This window comes from Lutzomyia longipalpis, chromosome 4, assembly GCF_024334085.1.
Source record: "Lutzomyia longipalpis isolate SR_M1_2022 chromosome 4, ASM2433408v1".
In the NCBI taxonomy this organism is placed as follows: domain Eukaryota; kingdom Metazoa; phylum Arthropoda; class Insecta; order Diptera; family Psychodidae; genus Lutzomyia; species Lutzomyia longipalpis.
Genome location: NC_074710.1, coordinates 21,900,661 through 21,924,137, shown reverse-complemented (window position 1 = coordinate 21,924,137; position 23,477 = coordinate 21,900,661). Strand labels below are relative to the sequence as shown.

Here is a 23,477-nt window from a genome sequence, read left to right as displayed (position 1 = left end):
ACCTCAGAGACGGCGTTGTTCGTGCCGAGAAGCGCCTTCCAATACCAGAAGAGCTCTCATTGTCACTCAATGAATCAGGAGTCGACGCAGACAGGGATGATCTTGTTGGGCGTGACATTGCCACGGAACGTTGGGACCTTTCTCGAATCTTTTTTTATTTATTTTTTTTTTTGTGAAAAAGAGAAAGAATTTCAAAGAAAAATTAATTTATTATAATTATTTAAAAAAAAAAAATTTACACTGCAAAAAAAAACACGGCATCTGCTTTAAAATAAAAAATTAAGTATAAAACAATTTTAAAAAAACATGGATTAGCACATTTTAAAAATATTAAATATAACAAAAAATGCAAAATAATAAAAAATAAAATTATTAACAATATGAATTTGCAATAAAAATTAATTTAAAAAAAATTGAAAGCATTTTCAGCCAGATAAGCAAAATATTTATTAGGTAATGTTTTAGAGCTTTTACTGCTCAAAAATTTATTTGAAAAAATTCTTAGAGAAGCTTCAATTTACAAATAGAATAACCAATGTTTTAATTAAAAGAAACTAAATTTTTGCAAGAGAAAATAATTCTTATTTCTAAATTAATATTTTCTACCAAATAATTTTATTGCAATAAAAACTGAAAAGATAATACTAAAACGTCGCTAGATATTCAAAAAGAGCGTGTTTTAATTAAATTAATGCTCTAGTTCATTTTTAACATTTTTTTTATAAAAAAAAATTCAGTTCAAAATTAATTTCTTGAATTATAGAATTCTAAAAATATTTTTTAAAATTATATTTTTTCAAATAATCTAAACTAAAGTTTCAAAATTAAATAAAATATCCATTGATTTATATTTTTTCTTTTGCATTTTGAAACTTCTCAGTGTCTTTCATTGCCTCAAGATTGAAAACAAAACCAATAATAGCTTGTCAAAGTATAGTAATTATAGTAAATTATAATAGTACATAGCTTGTCAAAAATTGAAAAAACAAAGATTTTCTTTCATAAAATTCTTTGCTCATGCTTTTTCTGAATTTTCATACCAAATTCGCTTTATTTTCATAAAGAAAACTGTGAAATTTCAAATATTAAACTCTTGATATGAGAAAAAATTAAAAATATGATTTTTTATCTAATAAAATATTCAATTTCACGTTTAAACAATTTCGCATTGTTTTTACATTGAAATTCATTCAATTTTTTGTAATAAAAATAAAAATAAATATAAACATAGTTATTAAAAAATTGAAAAGACAAAGATTTTCTTTCACAACGTTCTTTGCTCTCAATTTTTCTTAATTTTTGTACCCAATTCCAATCATTTCATTAAAAGGAAGTGCAATTTATTCAATCTGAAACATTTGACATGACGCTAAAATCAGCTTTTTTGGTTATTTTACCCTCACAAAAAATTTTCATTTAAATTCAACATCTTGGCAGTGATTTTTAGAGCTCTCAATTAAATAATTCTGATTTAATATCTTATTAAAAAAAAGGCAAATAAAAAGGAGCGGCATTTAGCTTGAGCGCTGAGGCAAAATTGTTACCCATTCGCAAAGGCTTCTGCCGCCAAAAACGTTCTTTTTTCTTCTTGTTTCTCACAATAACTGCTGCTGGTTATTTTTGCAAACTTACCCAGTGTGTTGATGGATGACAGTGGGGTGCGTGTGGGCTGAGAGACGTACTCCAGGCGTCTCCCCGCAGGAAGAGCGTCCCACCGGCGCCCATGTGAAGTGGAAATGCGCACGGGACTTGCTCTTGTGCCCTCAATCTCTCAAAAATTGGCATCAACTCCGCCAAATGTTCATCAACTGTGTTGCGCAGTTTTTGGGGTTATTTCGAGGAGTTTTTTATATTTGTTATTTGTTTTTTTAAATTTAAATATTTAGTAAATTTTTACACAAATATTTATCAAAGACAATGTTAAGAAAAAAATAAAACATTTGTGACAAAACTCTTTGAGAAATAAAAAAAAATTGACGGATTTATGCGGGATGGGAGACGAGAAATGGAAGAGACACGAAAATGGTTTTGATTTCTTTCGATGATTTTTTTTGTGTGTTTCGTGTGTTTTTTTCTTTACATAAAATGATCATTTAATTTTTTTTGATTTGTGTATAAAAATGTTTCTTTTATAGCTACAACGGAGATAGGTCCTTTCTATTAAAATAAACCCTCCATAGAGACTAAAGTAGAGAAGAATATAATGTAAATTCTTCATTTAAACTAAAACGGAAAGGAGATTCTTTAACCCGAAAAAAAAGTTTGTGCAGTTTATGGAGTATTTTTTGTTCTATTTCTTGTGCATGGAGAGATAAAAAAAAAAGTCCGGAAGAAACCAAAAATAAAAGGAAAAAAAATGGAATCCCCTAAAAAACTAAAATAATTCCACTCGAAAGTCCCCAAAATAAAACGGAGAAAAAAAGAAAACTAAAGGAGTAGGTACATATACCTTTAAACTTACGGTGCAATTCAAAGAGAAAGAGATTAGAGTTGATTAATTAGATAGATTTGAGATTATTTATCATAAAAATTACAAAGTGCAACATTTTATTTTATCGTAGAAAAAAGAACCGACAAAGAACTCGGAAACCGGTTTGAATTTGGCGCGCTAACTAGGTGGGATAAAAAAGATGGTGAATTTGAATTATGAAAAAGGAAGTGTGGGGAAAATGGAGCATTTGGCAGCAAAAATTGCAACTTCAATAAGGAAGGCAAAGTGAACAGAAGCAAAAGGCTTTGTTCGATAAATAATTATCACGCCATATTATATGCCTTCAAATAAACAATTAAAACATGAAAAATTAAATTTTATATCCGCCAAAGGCTTAACTTCTTTGGACAGCAACGCGTGCAGAGACTGAATACATTAATGCGAGTCTCTTTCCTGGAATTATTGACTTTTTTATACTTTTTGAATACATTTTTCTTCCGGGAACGATTTGATGTACTTCCCGGAAAGTACTATAAGTAGCTGGAAGTTGTATAGTCATCCTTCCCATTACATCCTAGAATGTATAAGAGTCCTTAGGAACTTCCTTTTCAACACCTGGCTGATCCTTGATTTCATCTTTGGGTCAAAATCGGTCCATTTAAGAAGTTCCCTTTGCAATTTCATGAAGCATTTTTATAGACTCAGATTTTGACTCAAGGATGAACTCAAAAATCAGCCGGATGTTCAAAAGGAAGTTCCTAAGGACCCTTAGAAACTTCTTGATGCAATGAGCAGGATCACTGCACAACTTCCAGCCACTTATAGTACTTTCCGGGAAGCACATCCAACCGCTCCGGGAAGAAAGTCTATTTCAAAAAAATGTAGAAACTTCAAGTTGCTCTTGGAATTTCTAAGTTGATAGCTTATTATCCTGATCAAAACGGAATATTCTTCTGATCAAAAGCAGAATTTTCTGATCAAAAGATGGGACCCACATCTCACTATATGGCCGTAAGAGGAATCTATTCCAAACTAAAATTCCCTTCTCAGTGTTAGACTTTAAATACCTATTTGAATTCTAACCCTGATTTTGGAGTAAATATCAAAATTTGTTTAAAAATGATCTTGAAATATTAATTTTATCAAAATTTAAATCACTTGTTGCACAAATGTAATTAAAATGATTTTTTTTTATCTCAAATCTATGAATCTTTTCAACTCTAATCATTCACCACTTACCTTCAATTTATACTGTTGATCCTTTCCTCTTGGAGCTTTTTGCTTATAATTCTTCATTTTATACAAAACTTATCTTTATAAATATTTTTTTTTAAGTATTTTTCCCACCACCAAAGTTAGAAAAAAAAGAATATTTTTTTACAGAAAGAATTTTTGTAAAAGAAGGATATTTTACCTTCATTATTGGTCCCTGACTGCTCAAGATTGGCGACGATGCACTCGAATCCTGAGCTCCGGGCGTCGAGAGACGTGGCCTGAATGCCGCCATGCTCTGTGACACACCATCAGCTAACGTGAACTGCTCCCTCAATTCCACGTTCGTTCGACCCTTGGCTACATTCAGAAAATTCCAACAAACAAAGAAAACCAAAGATTGTCGTTTGGTGGTTTTCATAACAACAACAACAGCAAATAAAACAACATTTTAACACCAAAAAAAATGTGTTAAAAAGAATTTAAAATTAAATTTAAAAATCTCTAGCATTTTTCATTGCGCAAAAAAAATCACACAGAATTTTTTTTCTAATTAAATGTAGTTATTTGTATTTTTTAGAGCAAGTTGTTTCTTTTGTAGCATTAAGAATATTAAAAAAAAAATGTTAAAGCATTCTCTGGTGGCATCTTAGCGTGCAAATTTCACATTAATCACGCAAGAATAAATTAATAATTATTGTTTAAAAATAAAACACGTTAATTTGTCTTGCAAACACCATGTTTGTTCAGCAGAGTTAAATACTTAGGTAATATTTTTTTTGCAAATGCTTTTAGCGTGTTAACACGAGAAAAAAAAGGAAAAAAAATGTTGAGAAAAGATATAATATTAATGAGCTCAAAATACTATTTAAAAAATAATCAAATCAACTAACAAAACTTCAAAGAAAAACATCAAAAATCATCCCAAAAAAAACTTCTAATAAAATATTATAAAAAAAAAATCAAGCTTTTTGTAAGAATAAAAAAATTAAAACACTTTAAAATGAATCTTTTTTTTATAATGCAAAACGACTAAAACACACAAAATTGAAAGAATTTCTTTTTTTACTCAAACCACAACATCTTACCTCATTATTTCCCCATCAAACATTTTTTTTTGCTTTATATCCTACCATTCTCTTAAGAAGAGGTGAGAAAGACATTTTCCCAAAAAAAGAGTAAATTTATACAGAAAGAGAAGAAAGATTTTTTTTACAAACAATTTAAATTACATTTTTAAACAATAAAACATCTAAAATCAACAAAAAAAAAAAAGAAAAACTTTGTAGAATGTAAAATTCTAAAAAATGACCCCTTAAGATATTTTTTTAAATAATATAAATTAGATCAAATTATTTACAAAGAGGTAAAAGGGAATTTCTGAGGAACTTTAGCTATTTGTACCTACACTACATCAATTAAATTCTATTCGTAATAGGAAAAAAAAATGTCCCAACAACTTAATACTTAAATAAAAAGTTAAAAAATAATTCTTCGGTAAAAGAATTTTTAAGGGATTACTCTAAAGAATTTTTAAATTATTTGAAGAGAACAAAATGTTTTGTAAATTTTCTTTAAAAATGAGAAGAAAAAGTAAAATTTTAGAGAATTTAAAGATTTGAATCATTTGAAAGTTTTCTTGGTCGCAGAATACGACCCATTTTTTAAAACTTTAAAAATCTTGAAATTTCAGGTCAAAGCCCTGAATAAGGCCCATCGGGTCGTATTCTGCGACTAAGAAATCATTGAAATTTAAAGAATTTGTTCTGAAATTTCAATCGAAGAATACGACCCATTCCTTAAAATTTTCTTTAATCTAAAAAAATCTAAAAACTGTTAGAATTCATTTTTTTACTTCTTGACAGATCTATCAGAACTGTCAATATTATGACGTTGAAGAACAACAAATTTAAATATTTAATATCAAAATTAATAATAAAAATTGAAATATAACGAAAACTTATTAAATTTTGTATTCAGAGATAAAAGACTTTAAATTTAATGTCAAAATCACATTTTTAAAATTTGAATGTTATCATTGGAATGTCAAAAAAAATACTGTCAGAATTTTATTGTCAAAATTTTGATGTTAAAATTGTATTGTCAAAACTGTAAGGCCAAGATTTTTAATTAAAGAATAATCATAATTTATATGCCAAAACTTTGATTTTAATATTTTGATTTAACATTTTTAAATACAACTTTAAAAAATCAACGTTGAATTGTCCTTTAATGTCAAAAAATTTTCAATAAATCTTCATTAAATATAAATCATTTCTTTTAAGATCATTTCTAGATCTGGAATTTTTCTTTAATCTTTAAATTATAATATCACTCAGTACTCTGAGAATTTTTAAACACTATTTCAAAAAATTCTCTTCAACATTTTCACCAAAAAGAAAATCCCTTAAAAACCATTTCCATTGTTTAATTAAAATTAATTAGTTAAGAATTAAAGTTTTCTTCCTCAGAACCTCTAAGTAGAATCAGTAGAACCCTTAATTTTTATGTTAGAAGAGGGTTAAAGTTCGAGTTTTTTTTTATTATTAAACCTTCCTCCCCCTCATGCATTTTGCATAGCGGATAGAGAAGCTTTTGAGAATTAAATGACCATTTCTTGTACGATTAATCACTTTTTCTTTGTTCCTCCACTCTGCGTTAAGCTTTCTGTTTGTTTTTGTTTCTTTTTTTTTGAAGGATTAAAAGTGGGTTTAATTTTAAGTGGGGTTTATCATGTGGAAATAGAGTTTGTGTGTGTGTTTGGCATGTTTGTGTGTGTGTTTGTGAAGATGATCATTGAGGGAGCACAATGAAAAAAAGAAAGAGAATTCGGAGGAGAAAGAAGAAAAGAGAATTTTTGCTTACCTCTGCATGGATCATTCTTCACCAAGAACTCATCGAGAGCCACCCAGCCTCCTCCTACGCGTACCATCACAGTACTACGGAGGATTCGTACAAGGCGCAACTTCTGTGAGTCTCCAAACTGCAAAGAAAACATTTTTTGTTGTAATTTTGTTCTTTTTTGCTTTTGGTTAAAAATGTTAACGATAGTAGTTTGAATTTGAAATTTAATATAAAGTAGGCCTGGGCGAAATAGGCGAAAGGGGAAAATAGCAGCCATTTTGTGATGAAATAAGTCAGAGAAAAGCGTGTTGAAATTATCGCGAGGAAAAAAAGGAATAATCATAGTAAAAAACAGCTGTAGGTTGTTAAATTTATAAATGTAATCAAAGGATGAATTCTTATAGCTTGATTTTATAGGTAGGACATATCGGAAGACGACAAATACCCTCTGAAAAGGAGTAGAGAAAATCGCTCACGTAAAAGTGAGGTTAAGTAGAAAATAGGAAAAGAAAATCATTGATATTTCTTTATTAAACAGGAATTGAAAGAGAAATAGAAAACGTCCGGAAGGGTGGAAAGGGAGTTCGAAGAAATTCAGTCGAGAAATATGTGTAAAACATTTAGCATAGATAAAACATAAAAATCGCGTTTCTTGTTTAACAGTGACAGTGCGATACAATTTGATAAGGAGCAAGTGAGAAAAAAAACAACGAACACCGTCTTCTTACGAAAAGCTTTGGTTAGGCCTTTACTCACTGCCTTTTGCAAAAGAATGGAAGACGAAAGCAAGGAAGACAGATGAAAGGAAGGAAGACAAAAGGCAAGAAGACGGACGGATGAAAGGAAGGCAGAAGGAAAGAAGAGGAAAGGAAGACGGAAGGAAGGAAGACAGAAAGAAGATGGAAGGAAGACAGACCGAAGGAAGAAAGACGAAAGAAAGGAAAGAAGATGAAAGGAATGAAAACAGAAGTAAGGCAAAAGGAAGGAAGGAAGACGTCATTCAGATCATTCTACTTACGCGATATTTCCCTTCGCCAACTTGGAAGACACGGAACTTCTGTCGGCACGTACAGAGCATCACAAGACGCTTCACTTCATCGTGAATCTTATCGGAATCCGTGGCGGGTTTCCTTTCTTGCCAATCCGGACGGAGAGCTGCAATGAATTCCTGCCAATCGATGAGTCCTTCACCATTGCGATCAAAGAGATCGGCAACAGTTTCCATTTCCAGGCGACTCGTTGGGAATTCTGCACAGAAACAAACAAACAAAATAAACGTAAAATCCCAAAGATCTGTCCTGTTTTCTTCGGAAGAAGAAATGTTTAAGAAGGAAACCTACTTGTTGAGATAATTCCATCAATGAAGACATCCCGTGGGATGAGCCCATTGTTATCCTTATCCATCTTCCTGAACAAATCCGTCAATCGGGACTTCTTGTGATTGTTGTATTTGAGGAAGCGCTTCCTCCACTCGTCCCAACTGAACTGCTTCACACGCTCAACATCCTGAAGGTACAGCAGATGATCATGAAGACGCTTCTGTCGTTCCCAGCACATCTGCCACACTATCCTCCATTGCTCCCACAGTGTCTGAGCGCGTGGTGAACGGAATTGCATATCAGCCGAACTCGTGAGGAAACGTGGCCCAATGTGCGGCAGACGATCCTTCTCAGGTGTCTGATCGCGACTCTGACTTGACTTAGCCAAGCGCCCGCGTGATTGTTTCCTTGCATCCTGAATTGTTGTCGGCTTCGGCTTACAAACAACCTCAACCTCCTGCTGACGTGCCGCAATACTCTCCATGAAGACTTTGTGCTCCTCAATTAGACGCTCAAGCGGTGGAATTTCATCCGGAAGTGGTTCATGTTGCAGCTCAAGGAGACGATTCTCCAAGCTGCGCAACCACGCAAGGAGACTATCAATGGTCTCATCGAGATCCTTGAGGGACTTGAGGTACGTCTCGAGCTTATCTTTGCGTCCTCGTGCCCACTGAAGTACCTCATCCCAGCGGGATTCAATGATTGTTATCCAATTCTTTATTATCGGAATTGCTTCCGGATGTGCCTTGGCAAGGATCCTGTGTGCCAAGTCCAGCGTATCCCTCTTGTTGATCTCCTGCTCACGCAATTCACGCAGGAAGGATTCACTTTCACGCAAAAGCTCCAAACTCTGAGCTTCATTGTTGGGAGCTGATGCAAAGCGAAGCTTCTGCTCTGCCTCACCCAACCATTCAAGCAGCATATGCACGTTCTTGTGTAGCTTCTCAGCCTCACGTTGAGCATCCTCTAGCTTAGCACTCCTTGCCCTTGCTAGATCCTGCACATCATCCCAGAGACTCTGAAGCTCAGTGAGATTCCCAGAAATGTCGCGCGTATCGGCAGTTGCCTCCAGTTGACGTCCTGTCTTCAGGACACTCTGCATCTGCGTTGAACGGCTATTGAGTTCACTCTTGAGGGCATTGTGGGCATCAATGAGCTTGCTAACGGTGTCCAAATCCCCGTAGAGTGGAGTGTCGCTGGAAAGTTTGGCCTTGGACTTTCGGAGCCACTCAAGGAGTGCATGAAGGGCTTCGGAGAACTGTCCTGATAGCAGGAGAGTCTCCTCCAACTTCCGTTGACGATCAGTCAAGACGGAACAAACACGCGTCCAGAGCTCCTTGAGTTCTGCCAACATTTTCGTCAAAGCCGGTTCATCGCTCTTCGGTGCACGCTCCTTGAGTTGCTTCCCATTACGCATAACCGTATCGTACTGCCCTTGACGCTGTGAGACATTCCTTTGGATCTCCTGAAGACGTTCAAGGCACTTCTTGGCATTTGTTGGCTTCTTAGCCGTGGCCAGATCTGCCGTTAGCACATTAATGGCCTCATCAGCTTCCCTGAGGTACTGCACAAGACTAAACCAGGCATCGTAGAATTCCTGAGCCTCTTTGTAGCCATGATCAAGGGCACGTGTTCGCTCAGATGTCTTTGCAACAACTCTCTCCCAGCGATGTTGAACGGAAACAAGGAGATTCTTAATGAGAATCACATCCTGCTTCTGACTAAAGTACTTCAGGTGCGTTCCCTTCTTGTCCAGCAAGAGCATTGTCTCCCGATGATTGGAAACATCCTTCTGCAACTCCTTGTGTTCCTCCATTTGACGCTGAATTGTCTCCAGAACACGCGAAACAGGACCCAAGTTCTGAATTGTCTTCTCCGTCTTTGTTAGCCATTCATTGAATTGTTGGAGCGCATCGTGGAATTCTGTTGCTTCCTTCAGAGCAATCTCCAGTTTGATTTTCTTATCAGATGCACGCGCCAAGATGGCATCCCAGCGTTGTTTGAGTGTCCGCAGAACGTGCTGCAGATTATTCGATGGGACCTTCAGTTCATTCTGCTTCTGCACGTATTCACGACCCTGCGAAAGGAGCGTCTCAACTTTCGGTCTTGTCTGTTCGAGCTCATTGAAGACTTCCATGAAGCGCTGAAGTTGCTCTGACGATGTCTCCGGAAGTCCCCCAACGGGCTTACTTGCTCCAATCACGGCATCCACATCACCAAGGTAGCCCAACATATCCTGAACATCGGCAAAGTAGCGCTGTGCCTCCTTGAGGTATTCCTCTAGTTCATGTTGACGATCTGATGCCTTCTGCAGCAAGTTCGACCATTTCCTATTGAGCGTTGACAGTTTATCCTTTGTTGTGGACGCCTCATGCGAAGCCTTGTTGCTCTCAATCAACTGCCTTCCGGCATCATTGAGTGTATCCACAGAACTCTTGTGCGCCTGAATGTCATTTGCAACAATCTTCAACTTGGCCAATTCAACTTCAATCAGCTGCGGATCACCCAGAACGGGTTTCAACTGATCCAATGTATCCGTTGTACGCTCAATCCATACCAACAACTCATTCAGCGCATGCTGGAATTGTCCAAGATGCAACAGAGCATGCTCCAAGTTTTTCTGTCTCTCCACCATATTGTGCAGCAGAGTCTCCCACCGCCTGTTCACCCCATTCAACAGATCACGAATCGATTGAGCCTGCTCCGTACCTGTCTTCTCTGTCAACTCCATCGCCTGACGATTGAGTGAATCAATCTTCACCATGTACGGATCAACGTGATTCTTGAATGTCTTCAACTGCTCAATTTGCTTCTTAACTGCATCCACATCTGTCCCAATTGGACCCAATTTACGGAATTTCTCTTCATACTCATCCAAGAAGTCCGTTACACTCTTCAGTGTATCATAGAACTCCATTGCCTTCTCCATGGCATCAATGAGGTTCTCCTCACGCTTAGCATAGAGAACAGTGATGTTGTCCCATGCCCGATCGAGATCTTCAATGTGTTTCTTCACTTCGGGCTTCTCCGGTTCTCCGCAGAGCGACATGAGTTTGTTACCCGTTTGACGAACATCTTCCACGCGTGGTTTTGTCTTGTCAATGTCGTATCTGTATGGATTTTTTTTAAATAGGCAAAAAGAAACACTTCTAAATAAACTTTGATCTTTTCTTGAAGGACTTATTGCCAAAGCCTAAACTCCTAAACTCTAAAATTTCTATTGAGAATCAGAAAATTTTAAAGTTTCTAAGAGGACTTTACTGATAAATCCAGATTAAGTTTCCTATAAGTTATATATTTTTTTTATTATTTTTTAATAATAAATTTAATAATAATTTCTAAGTTCACATTAAGTTTTCTTAAGTCAGATTTAAGTTTTTTTTCTAAAAATATTGTAACCTTAAGTTTTTAAGCCAGGCCCTGGTTTTTTAGGCCAGATCTCAATTTTTATAGACAAAGCGGAATATTTGAAAGCGTCAACTGAATTATTCAATTAAGATCCAAGTGTTTTAGACAAGGTCTTAGATTTTTAGGTCAGACCTAGTTTTTTTCTTAAGTTAAATCTAAGTTTTTCAAGCCAGGCTGAAATTTTCGAGGCAATGCCTAAATTTTTTAGGCTATGTCCAAGATTTTTAAGTTAGGCCTAAAATTTTTAAATCAGGTCTAAGTTTAATAGACAATGCCTAACTTTTCTAGACTAGGCCTAAGTTTTTAGGCTAGACCTGGGGGTGAACTTAAGTTTTTTTTTTTCAAACTAAGGTTTAGTTTTCAATCTAGGCCTAACTTTCTAAGTATTTTAATTTTTTTAGGTAGAACTCAAGTTTTTTTAAAAGGTTACGTCATTCCGGAATAGGAGTTGAATCTAATAATGAATTAAATCACAATTTAGCCTAGAAAGTTTAGAAAACATCACTTTGTCTCTTTCGTACTTTAGTAGTTAGGTTTGTAAGTCCTAAATAAATGTGAGAAGGAACTTAAACAACTGACGCACAATCTAATCTTTTCCTTTCAATTTTTCTATTAAAAAGAAAACAACAAATTAGATCACAAAATGATAAAAGAAAAAGCTAAAAATACCTTCGTGTCTTCTTCATTCTTGATAATTAAAGCTAAAACCACTGACTAATGCAAAATTCTTCAGTTCTCCTACCAACTTAATCTTGACTTTCTATCAGAAAAACCCAAAAGAAGTAAAAGAGATAAGATTTGCTTTGACTTACCGGATTTCCTGAAGGGCAACTTGTTGCTTCTGAATCTCCTGAGGTTGTGCTGCTGGTGCCTCGAGAGACTTCAGATTCTCCTGGAGATCCTTGAGGGCATCCATTGTTGATTTGAGATTCTCCCAGAATTGTTGGGCAACTTTGAACGTATCATCGAGGGCATTGCCACGCTTATTGATCTTCGTTTGAACATCATCCCAGAGTTTTGTTAGTTTATCCAGCTTCTTGCTGATATCCTTGACAACGGGATCACTCTTGTTGGGTGCTTTGTTGATGACATCTGCTGCAATCTTTTGTACAATCCCAAAGGCATTGCTGCGATTGTCCAAATCATTCTTGAGGACTTTGTTGTCGGCAATTTGTTCGCGGATTTTCGGGGGATGCGCTGAAATTGGTTCAGCCTGATTCACCTGATCACTCGTATTGGCCAGAGCACGGAGCATTCCGTCAATTTTGTCTGCGAATTGACTTGATTCCTGCATTGCCTGCTCAAGGGCATGCTGACGATTTAGGAGTTCATTCTTGAGGGCTGCGTAGCGAGCATTCTCCTCCTCGAGGATCTCATAGACCTTCTCGACGTCTTCCTCACGGACGAGCGTCCCGAGGGTCTCGCCTGTTTTGTTCTGCTTACTCAGGAGGGGTTTGTGATCGAGTACAGATTGCAGGAGACGCTCATTTGTATCCTGCTGAATGGCAATTTGATCTGAACGAATTGCCGGAAGCCCGAGGTTGGAGATCTTCAACTCCAGATCATCCATCCACGTCATTAGAGTGTTGTGTGTGTCCGCAAAGTGTTCTGAGAGCGAAAGGACTTGATCCAAGCAGCTTAGCCGGTCTGAACTGAGCCCCACAACCGTCTCAACGAGATCCTTAAGATCCTCCAGCTTCTCTTTGAGCTCCAAATCTGCCTGATTCGGTTGGAAGTCTCGGATAACGCGCTTCCCAGCTGCAAGGGCATCACGTACCCTACCGCGTTGACTTGAAATCTCATCATTCACCTTGCGATGATCTGACATTTGGGTACGAACGATACGTGGATCGAGTGCTGGTGCATCAGCATCCCGGAGATTTGCTTCCATATCACGGAACCACTCGAGGAGTTCATCAACATCATTCCGAACTTCCTTGGAACGTTGCTTACTGAGTTGCAGCCGTTCAGCGCGACGTTGAATCTGATCGACAATCCCGTCAAAACGACGATTGTCCCGTGCAACGAGACTCTCAATTGTCACAGCCCCTTCGCCGGGGGAAAGGGCACTCAGTTGTGGCCCCGTGCTGTTGATTGTCTCAAGGACTTGACGCATTTGCGGGATCTCACCTTCCATGCGGAAGAGTTCTGGTTCCGAGATATCTGTGGCCACGAGAATATTCTCCGTGTCTTGCATCCATTCGACAAGACGTTGATGGGCCTCGTTGAATTGCTGCACGAGCGGGAGGGCTTCCTGTGTGTGCTTCAGGAGATCACTGCCACGATTAACAATATCCCCGTAGCGACGTTGCAGGGAATCGAGTTTATCCTTCAGCTGAAGCGCTTCATCGGACGTAATGTGCTTCATTAGTTCAGCTCCTGTATCAACAATCGCTTCAATCTGAGGCGCATGATTGGCCACATCTTCATTGATCTCCACGAGGTTGTGCATTTGCTCCAGGATGGCGTCCGCTTGCACTGGGACAACCTTGTACTGATGCAACTTCCCCTCAACACCCTCCATCCACTCAACAACATCCTGATACGACAACACCAAATTCCTCAGGCCCTGCTTACTGGCCGACAAGACATTCCCAATATTCTCACTGGCATCCACAAGGCCGGTGTACCTGTCTGTGATATTCTTCACTTTATCACTCAAGATCACACCTTCATCCTCCCCAACGAGATTCATCAGTTGCGCCGCAATATCCGTGAGTTCCGTAAAGTCTCGCTGCTTCCCAAGGATCTCCTCGTGCAACTTATCATGCTCCCGGATACGCTGATGTATCAATTCCTCATCCGTTGGTACAAATTCCATCCTCTTAACAGCCCGTTCAGCATCATTCAGCCACTGCGACAGCGGAACAATCTTCTCATGAAACTTCTTTGCCATCCGCATTGCTTCCTCCAGATCCAGCGTCCTTGTCTGCGCGACATTTTGCAAATTATCAAAGCGCACCTGAAGATCCTTCAGCTGTCGCTGAATTGAGTTCACCTCAGCTGGATCACAGCCCTGAATGACTTCCTGTCCAAGATTAAACAGCGACGTCATGGAATTCTGCCTGTCAAGGAGCATCTTTGTGAGGAATTTCTGCTCCTGCAGCTGCGCCTTGACCACTTTGTAGTCAGCACTTGGGGGCTTCTGATTCGCCACCATCTCTTCCGTGTCCGCCATCCACTTGGACAACCCATCGAGAGCCTCCTGGAACTTCCCGGATTGCAACAAACCCAAATCAATTCTCCTCTCACGCTCATTCCACTTAACCTTGATACTATTCCACAACTCATTCAACTTCTCCAAATCCTTCTCCAGCACCTGCGTTGATACCCCTCCGTGCGCTGAACGGATAAGTTCCTGCCCAAGTTGATTGCACTCAACGACATCATTATTCAACGGAGTAATTGTCTTCCGCGTAAAAGCCTTGAATTCCTCATGTTGCACCCGAATCTGCTCCAAATCCGAACTAATCGCCTTCAGCGCCCTAATCTGCCCATCAACATTCTTCAGCACCGTCGTCACACTCCCATAGACATTGTAGAAGTGCTCCAATGATCCCAAAGTACGATGCAGGGAATCCTCATGGACACGCACCTGATTCCTCGCCTTATCCAACGTCCTCAGGAAACCACTAATCTGCTCACGCGTCTGCATGGCATCAATTGAGAAGCTTGACTCATAATTTGCCTTCACCGTGTCATGAATCTCCCCAATTGCCTCCGTCAAGTCCTGAATCCGTCCCTGAAGATTCGCATCTTCATGCAGTTGCTGCTTAACAGCCGGAATCTCCCGCGCTGGTGGTTGAAGATTATTAACACGTCCCTCAATCTCAGATAAATCCACACTGAAACCCTTAATGCGTTCATTGAGTTGCGATGAAATCAATGCAGCGGACTTGAGCTCATCAAAACGATCACCCAGCTTCGCGTGAAGATCATCAATACGATCCCCAATGGCATCAACATCACTTATCAAATGATCCGCATTCCCACCAACGTCAACAACTTCACGTGAAATATTCCTCGAATCCGCCTGGAGGGCTTTAAGTGGCTTAACGAGACTCTCCGTATCGGCAATGATCGTTGAAATCCTATCGATCAACTTGGGATCCTTGGAAGCACCACCCAAGGCATCAAAGGCACCCAATCTATCCTCGCATCTGTTTTTCAATGCAAGAAAAAAAAAGAAAATTTACTTTTAGATTTGAAATTTTGGAGATTTTTATCTTCTTCCTCAGGGCTATGTATAAAAAGGATAATTTGACGTTTTCATTTGATTAAAAAGGTAAAAACCTTAAGTTTGACAATAATGACTGGAAAATTCTAAAATTTGATATAAAAGCTAATTATTTTAACTTTTAACATTTAATTTTAAAAAATCTCAATTTATCCAACACATACGAAATTAAGAATTTAACGTTTGACACTAAACGTCAAAAGAGTTGAAGCATTTGACATTATCCGCTGAAATTTGGTTTTTTCGATTGACAGTATTTGTCAAAAGTTTATTCAGTTTGAAATTAACCGTCAAATTTTGTTTTTACGTTTGACACTACACGCTGAATTTTTTTAAACTTTTTTTTATTGTAGTGATTTTACTTGCGTATTACCCTTTTTTTAATGTTTGACGTTAGGCATTATTCATCAATTTCTGTAATTACTCGTCTAAAGTTTTCAATGTTTGGTCTATCCGTATTATCTGTCAATTTTTCTTTTAAGTCTAATACTATAGGGGAGGGCGGGGCTAATAAAGTCACTTAAGGGTTTAGAAAAAGCCTAAAATATCATATTTCCTAGCTAGATAGAACAAAATGATCTGAGAAAGAGTTGTAGGGCAGTAAATTTCCTAAAGAAATGAGCTAAACATTTCGCTTTATCCATTTGGGAAATATGATATTTTGAGCTTTTTCTAAACCCTTAAGTGACTTTTTTAACCCCGCTCTCCCCTACGTTAGTTTTTTTTGACTTTGTATATTTTTCATCTTTTCCATTAAAGGTTTTCAACATTTAACATTACTCGTCGAAATTTATTTTACGTTTAACACAACTCGTTGAAAACTCCTTCAGTTTGACATTAACCGTCAAATTTTGTTTTAACGTTTGGCACTACTCGTCGAAAGTTTTTAACGTTGGCCACTATCTGTCTCATTTTTTTTACGTTTGACACTACACGCCGATTTTTTAAATTTTTAATTTTACTCGTATAACATTTTCAATATTTGACATTACCTGTCGAAATATTTCTCTTGCGTTCACTACTATTCATCTAAAGCTTAAAACGTTATAGACATTATTCATCAATTTCTGAAATTACTCGTCTAAAGTTTTCAACGTATCGTATTATCTGTCATTTTATCTTTTAAGTCTGATACTATTTGACAATACACGTCGATTTGTATGCGTTCAATAGATTCAATATTATTCGTCTAAAGGTTTTAACGTATAACATTATTCATCAATTTGTCACATTACACGTCTAAAGTTTCAAGAATTATCACTTTTTCACTATTGAGGTTACAGTCGTCTAAAATTTTCAAATTTTGACATTACCAGTAAATTTTTTTTTATATCTAACACTACTGGTCAAAATTGTTTAACTTTTAACATTAATCGTCAGTTTTTTTTCTCGTTTAATAAATTTTTTAATGTTTGACATTACCTGTGGATTTATTTTTACTTCAGATACTACTTAGATTAACGTTCGTAATGTTTGACTTTACTCGTCGAAAATTTTCTACGCTTAGTACTACTCTTTCAGTCATTTTAATGTTTGACAATACCCGCTAATTTTTTTATATTAAACAATACTTGTCAATTTTTTCTTAACTTTGAAACTACTCGTTTAAAGTTTTCAAAGTCTGACATCCCTCAATTATTTCGTCTGTTTTTTTTCCTACCCTCTTCTGAATTTTCAGCGTATGACAATACTTGTCGAAATACTTTTTTATGTCGAACACTGCTCATCTAAAATTTTCATGATTTTTACATTACCAACATTGCTTTTCTAAATCTTTTTTATTAGTCCAATATCTGTATATACATATGTAGTTGAAAATATTTAACATTTTTGACATTAATCGTCTAAATTGTCTAATATTTAAATAAATTGTAAAAAAAACTTCTAATAATTAAAATAACAATAATCTAAATTATATCCCGAAATAATATTCTAAAGTTTCCCATTAAATGTCAAACACGTCTAATCTTTTGACAGTACTCGTCGAAATCTTAAAAAATCTTTGGTAAAACAAATAAATAAATAAGAAATGGGAACTCACCTCCTTGTATTCTGATCCAAATTCCTCAAATCATCCTGGAAATCACCCAACTTCTTCAGGTACGTGTCAAAGAGTTGATTCTTCGCATTTAGATCGGCATTTAGCTTCTCCCAGCGTGATTTGATGCTCTGCAATTCCCCCTGAACGGGTTCCTTGTCAACATCGCACGCCGATAGGAAGGTATTGCCCATCCCCTTGAGAATCTCATACTCTCCACTCTTCTTCCACACCTCACTACGGAGCACATTGAGCTCCTTCAGCTGATGATCGAGTTGTGCTTTCTTCAGCACACCCAACTTAATTGCACTTAATTTCTCCTCGGCTGCTCGTAGCCAATTCTGGAAGTTCTGCGCCCCTGCGTGGTACTGCTTACAGTGCTCCATGCACGTCTGGAGGCGTGTGTGCCGATCGACGACGTCGCGCTTTACACGATCCCACTGAGTGGAGATCTTATCGAGATCTCGCTGAAGATTGGGATCATTGACACGATTGTCCTGGATGTCACGCCCTCTGTTGATGAGCATGCGCACCTCGTGCTCACGCGCCATTATTTCATGATAAACGGGTTCGTGCGTGTCAATTTGATGCTGAAGCGTTGGACGATGTGCCGATACGAGGAGTTTATCCGTGAGGCCACTCGCTTCCCCGGATAGCCATCCAAGGATACGAGCACAATTCTCCGCAAGTTGTCTTCCTTCACGCAGTGCCCGTTCGGCTTCAGCACGACGATTATCGAGCTTCTTCTGCAGCGTTTCGTATTGCTTTGCCAACTCGGCAACGCGATTGTTCACATCAGCGCGGGAATTGGGATCTTCGAGGACTTCACAGAGATTCGCCGCAGCTGCTTCGGCGTCCGCAAGGAGGGGTCGTTGTCCCTCAAGCTGCCTCCCGAGGTTATCAATCTTCCGGAGAAGTTCATCCTTGTCCATATCATAGGGAAGGGTGTCGAGATTGTCGTTGATCTGCCGAAGGGATTCCCGGAGGCGACTGAGTCCTGCATCGAACTCCTTTGTTGTATTGGCTGCTGCTCCGAGGCTATTGGCACGCTCATTGAGTTGCCCATAGAGGTCATCCCATTTATTCTGTAGCGCATTGAGGCGAGCTGTTACGAGCTCATACTCTGGGGATTTCACTTCAAAGTGCTGCTGAAGCCCTTTCCCAACATTCTGAAGATGATTCAATTGCGGGAGTTGCGTGCGGAAATCTTCACGCAGCACCTGAACTTGCTGCACTTGAGTCTTAACCATTCGTGGATCGGAGGAGATTGGCCCAAGGACAGTTAGCATACGTTCCTTGCCAAGAAGCCACCCGTGGAGATTGTTGTGCGTGTCCAGGAAGTCCTTCAATTGCTCCGACATTGCAATTTTCTCCTTGCACAGATCACTGAGCACCTTCCAACGCTGACAGACGCCATCAAGCTCATTCTTGAGCACTTCAACCCCAGGGGATTGACTCTTCTTCACAGCAAGATTCTTCACCATGACCTTTGCGGAATCCAAGAGATTTTGCTTCTCGTACATCTCTTCGAGGATCTTCCGGCACTGATTGATGCATTTCTCCGCTTCGACGTTGGAATCAATTGTCTCCTTGGGGATGCGCTTTTGAACTTTATCCAGGAACCCATTGAGATTCTTCATGTTATCCCTGTGCCGGCGAATCTCATCACGAAGGGATTCAAGCTCATTTTGGCGATCGCTTAGCCTTACTCCGGCCATGTTGTAGCGATTATTGATTTCGGAAAGTTGAATTTGAATTGGGGTCGTCTCGCTGACTCTTCCGGATTGAACGTCGATCGATTGTCGACGAATACTCGTCACGGAGATCTTCTTTGCCGTTCCACTCTGAGCTGTTCGCTGCTTATCAGCAATTTCGGCGCGAATTAGTGAATCATATTGCGCTCCAAGATCATTTAGTTTATCAATTGTCACACCGTAGTCACGATGCTCACGCACAATGGCCTGCGTCTCATCCACTTGATGCTGAATGACGTCGTGATCAACGGAAACGGGAGAGAGTTTATTGATGCGTTGCTCGAAGCTCTCAAGCCACGCCCGGACTTGATCCCGCAGCTTATTGTACGTGTTCAAATGCTCGGACTTTTGCTTGTAAAGGTTCGATTTTTCCGTCGTTGTAACAACGAGATTCTTCCACAAATTCTCCAAATGTTTCACCTGATCACGCACAACACCCGTATTCGTAACATCCCTCTTTGAGATGAGATCCTTCCCGAGTTGCGTGCAATTGTGGAACATTGGTTCAATTTGTTGTTTTGTATTGAGAATCTCTTGCATGTGATTCATATATTCCGCTGGGAGGTAGTTAAATTCCGCCCCCTCAACGTTTTCTTGCAAATTCAAAATTTCCTTCTCAAGCGCCCCAAATTCATTATTAAATTTATTCAACTCCCCAAGAGTCTTCTCCAGGAAGTCCCCGTGCTCAATTGCGCGATCATGAAGCTGCTCAAATTTCACCTTTGCCTCCTGGAGCTTATTAATCATCACCTTTGGCACATCCCCGCTCATCTTGAAGCTACTTATACTGCCCCTGTGTGACTCCAAAGTCTGCAGGAAGGCTTTATTCTCGCGAATTTGATCCAAAAGTTGTTCCTTTATCAACGAAGCCGGTCGCCAGTGGTGCTTAAATTGCTCCTCAGCCTGCAGCACCAACCCCACGAGTTTATCCAACGTTCCCTGCACACTTTGGGTCTGAATGAGAATCTTCTCGAGGGCATTTGCGCGATTTGTCAAGCTCCCCTTTAGCTTCTCATAGCGATCACGTAAATTCCTCACGGGCATCTCCAACGATTGAATCTCCAAGCTACTCGTATTCTTCGGCAGCACCCGCACGAGTGCCTCCAACGTCTGCTGAGCATTATCAATGAGACGCCCATTGGACACAACCTCACTGTGAAGCACCTTTGTTTGACTCATTTGACTCTGAATGATCACCGGATCACTACTTGGTGGCTCCGCAAGAACCCCATCAACCCTCGGCTGAATCTCCGTCAACCACTTCTTAGCCACTTCAACGCTATCATTGTACTCCCTATGCCTATTCCCAAGTGTCTGCATTGCATCCTGCAGGTGATTAACCCTCGACAACAACTCCTTGTACTGCACTGTAACCTGCTGCAAATCCTGCTCAATGGGGCTATTGACAATTTGCTCAACGTGCGACAATCTATTTGGCAACGTTGTACGGAAATCATTGAGATAGTGCAAAAATTCAGCTTTATCATCAAAATACTTTTGCACACTGATCGTAATGAAGCGCAAATCAGCCTGATGGGCAATTACATCACTCACAAAGTCCCTAATATTGTCCTGATTCGATGGGACAATGCGCAATTGGTGCAAACTCTTCTCCTTCTCCTCCAACGTACGCCGTGCCCCAGTGAGCCACGACGAGAAGCCCGAAAGCTCCGTACGGAGACGTACAAGCTCATCACGGAGGTAGATAATCTTCTTGGAAAATTTATAGCAAATCTCATTGGCACGATCAACACGCATTTTAAGTTCATTCCCACGACGTTCGAGACTCGCCACTTCGGGGGCACTAAATGCATCACCACCCGTTAGGGAAATATGTCTCACCTGCTCCAAGCATGTGACAACAACACGCGAATGGGAATCAATCTCATCTTTGATGACCTACCCCCCAACGCACAGAGGATAAAATAATTTTCCCCAATTAATTGAGAATTCTTTGTGCAAAGAAAACTTCTCTCTCTCTCTTGAATTAAGGACCATATTCAGTGTAAAAAAAAAATCTTTTCAGTATAAAAAAATCTTTTTTTTTCTTTTACAATTAGTCAGTTAAAAGATTTTTGGTATTCTGGGAAAAATCTTACAAGATTTTTGATATTTTAATTCGTTCTTTAAACGGATTTTTGAAAGAAAATTACTTTTTTGGGGCTCTTTAAAGTTCATTCTGACTGTTTTCTGGAACAATAAATTCTTGGTTTTTCTTCTATAGAACGATTTTGAAACTCTATCTGTCAAAATCTTGCAATAAACTATAAAGTTGTTAACAAAAGAAAACATTTTTATTAGAATCTACCCCTCATTTTCAAATATATATCTAAAACGAAAATTGTAACAAACTTTGTAGGCCTGATGATGAAGGAATAAAGCCTTCGAAACGTCGCATGTAACATTGGATGAAATTCGCAAGCAAGACAGATTTAAAATATCTAAGGAAGACTTAAGTTTTCTTAAGATTTTTGAATTTTTTTTGATAATTCTTGAGATGTTTTAAAATTTTCTTAAGAATTTCTCAAGTTTTCTTAAGAATAATTAAAGATTTATTGCGAAAAGTAAAAAATATTTCAAGTTTTAATAATCTAAATTAAGGATTTCTTTAAACAGGCTAAATTAGGTTCAAGTTCATATTTTCCCAAGATTTTTCATGGTTGTTTTCAAGCATCGAAATTCATTTATAAAAATTCTTAGGTTTTTCTTTTAACTTTTGCTTAAGAAAACTTAAGAAATTCTAAAGAAAATTTGAAAAATCTTAACAAAATTTAAAAAAAAATCTTAAGATTGTCTAGTCAGACAGTCTTAAATTCTCTTAGAAATTCTTAAGATTTCTTAAGTTTAAAAAAAATCTCTTGATCGTCTTAAGACACTGAAATTCTTAAAAATCATCAAAAAATATACATTTAGCTTAATTCAGCTTGACTTAAGAAATCTTAAGTTTTCTTAACTTTTATATTTTTCAAATTCTTAAGAAAACTTAAAACTTACAAAAATACTAAAGAATCTGACACTTTTTTTTTTTAAATAAATTGATTATTTAGTTAATAATACCAAATTTCTTTTATCTTTTACTCTGAATACCAAAATGACCTTATATCATTAAAAAAAAATAAAATTTTTTACGCTGAATATGGCCCAAAAATTAAATTCTCTTAAAAAGCAAAAGACTTACATTGAGCGTATTAATTTGATGACGAATACCCTCTTCGACGTCCGATGGTCCACCAATATTGGCCAGTTTCGCCTCCACAGAGCCAATCCATTCCAATTGCTTCCCAAGCTCATCCTCACACACGGAATATTTCTCAAAGATCGCTTGCTGTTTGGAAGGAAATGGTAAAAATTAAATTAAATTAAAATACAGAGCAAAATGGAAGATTGCTCTTAAGATTAGGAGTTCATTTTAATAAAAAATTTAATATGAGGGGCTAATCATTTACAGAAACTTCTTCCCTTTTGCTTTCAACATTTATCTTTTTCAAGGAAAATAAGCTGGAAAAAAACATTGAAAATCGATCGATCTGTTAGGAGGCTAAAAAAAAGATGCCAATTCGTACTCTTCCAAAGTTTAAGTCCAAATCAGACGCTTTGCATTTTCAATGGCACACAAGAGCTTTCGAAAACTCAAAAATAAAAAATTTTAGACTGATTTTTAAACAAATTTTAGGACTATAACATAAAATACACTGCAATAAAAAAACTTCCAAAAAAAACGAAATTTAATTTTTAATTGTTTTATTTAATAGAAAACTCTTTAAATTAGTAAATCAGTGCGCCTAAAAACATAGCAAATAAGAAAAATATAAATTGAAATGAATCCAGAAGAGTAGCTAGAAGTCTATTTAACCCTTGGAGGTATTTACTGGCCACCGTGGCTAATTGGAGTTTAAACAGAATTTAAATCCTTTTAGCATTCGTAATAAATTCTACATTGATCATAGGTAGTTTCAATTACTTGAAGTTCATCGAAAGAAAACTTGGAAAAACGTTTTTTTTTTTAAATAGAAAATTAGGGTCAAAGTTTTAAGGTTAGAAATATCGATCCACTAAGGGTTAAGAAGGAGTTTTTTTTTAAGATTTTCCTTTTCATTTTTAAAACTTTTAAAAGTATTTAAGAACCTAGTCGATATTTTTTAATAAACAATTGATAATTCTGTAATAATGTTTACACTAATGTCTACTAACGTTTTTAACGTCTAATTATTCTTCTTTAGAGTCTGATGATTCC

The 23,477-nt window shown here is 37.6% G+C and overlaps 1 protein-coding gene across 13 annotated transcripts in view; it reads right to left on the bottom strand.

Annotated features, from left to right (window-relative positions):
* LOC129794876 (dystonin) overlaps positions 1–23,477 on the bottom strand; it is an 80,352-nt gene that overhangs the window by 3,000 nt on the left and 53,875 nt on the right. For 9 of the 13 annotated variants that reach the window (XM_055835784.1, XM_055835777.1, XM_055835781.1 and 6 more), the window contains 8 exons: positions 22,422–22,568; positions 17,493–21,142; positions 12,027–15,374; positions 7,828–10,916; positions 7,506–7,735; positions 6,509–6,626; positions 1,633–1,808; positions 3–148 (listed from right to left, as the gene is read on the bottom strand). In XM_055835784.1, coding sequence (XP_055691759.1) covers positions 3–148; positions 1,633–1,808; positions 6,509–6,626; positions 7,506–7,735; positions 7,828–10,916; positions 12,027–15,374; positions 17,493–21,142; positions 22,422–22,568 — 10,904 coding nt within the window. Of the gene's footprint in view, positions 1–2; positions 149–1,632; positions 1,809–3,845; positions 4,004–6,508; positions 6,627–7,505; positions 7,736–7,827; positions 10,917–12,026; positions 15,375–17,492; positions 21,143–22,421; positions 22,569–23,477 lie in introns of all 13 variants that reach the window. The other 4 variants (XM_055835782.1, XM_055835783.1, XM_055835789.1 and 1 more) reach the window with 1 other exon arrangement.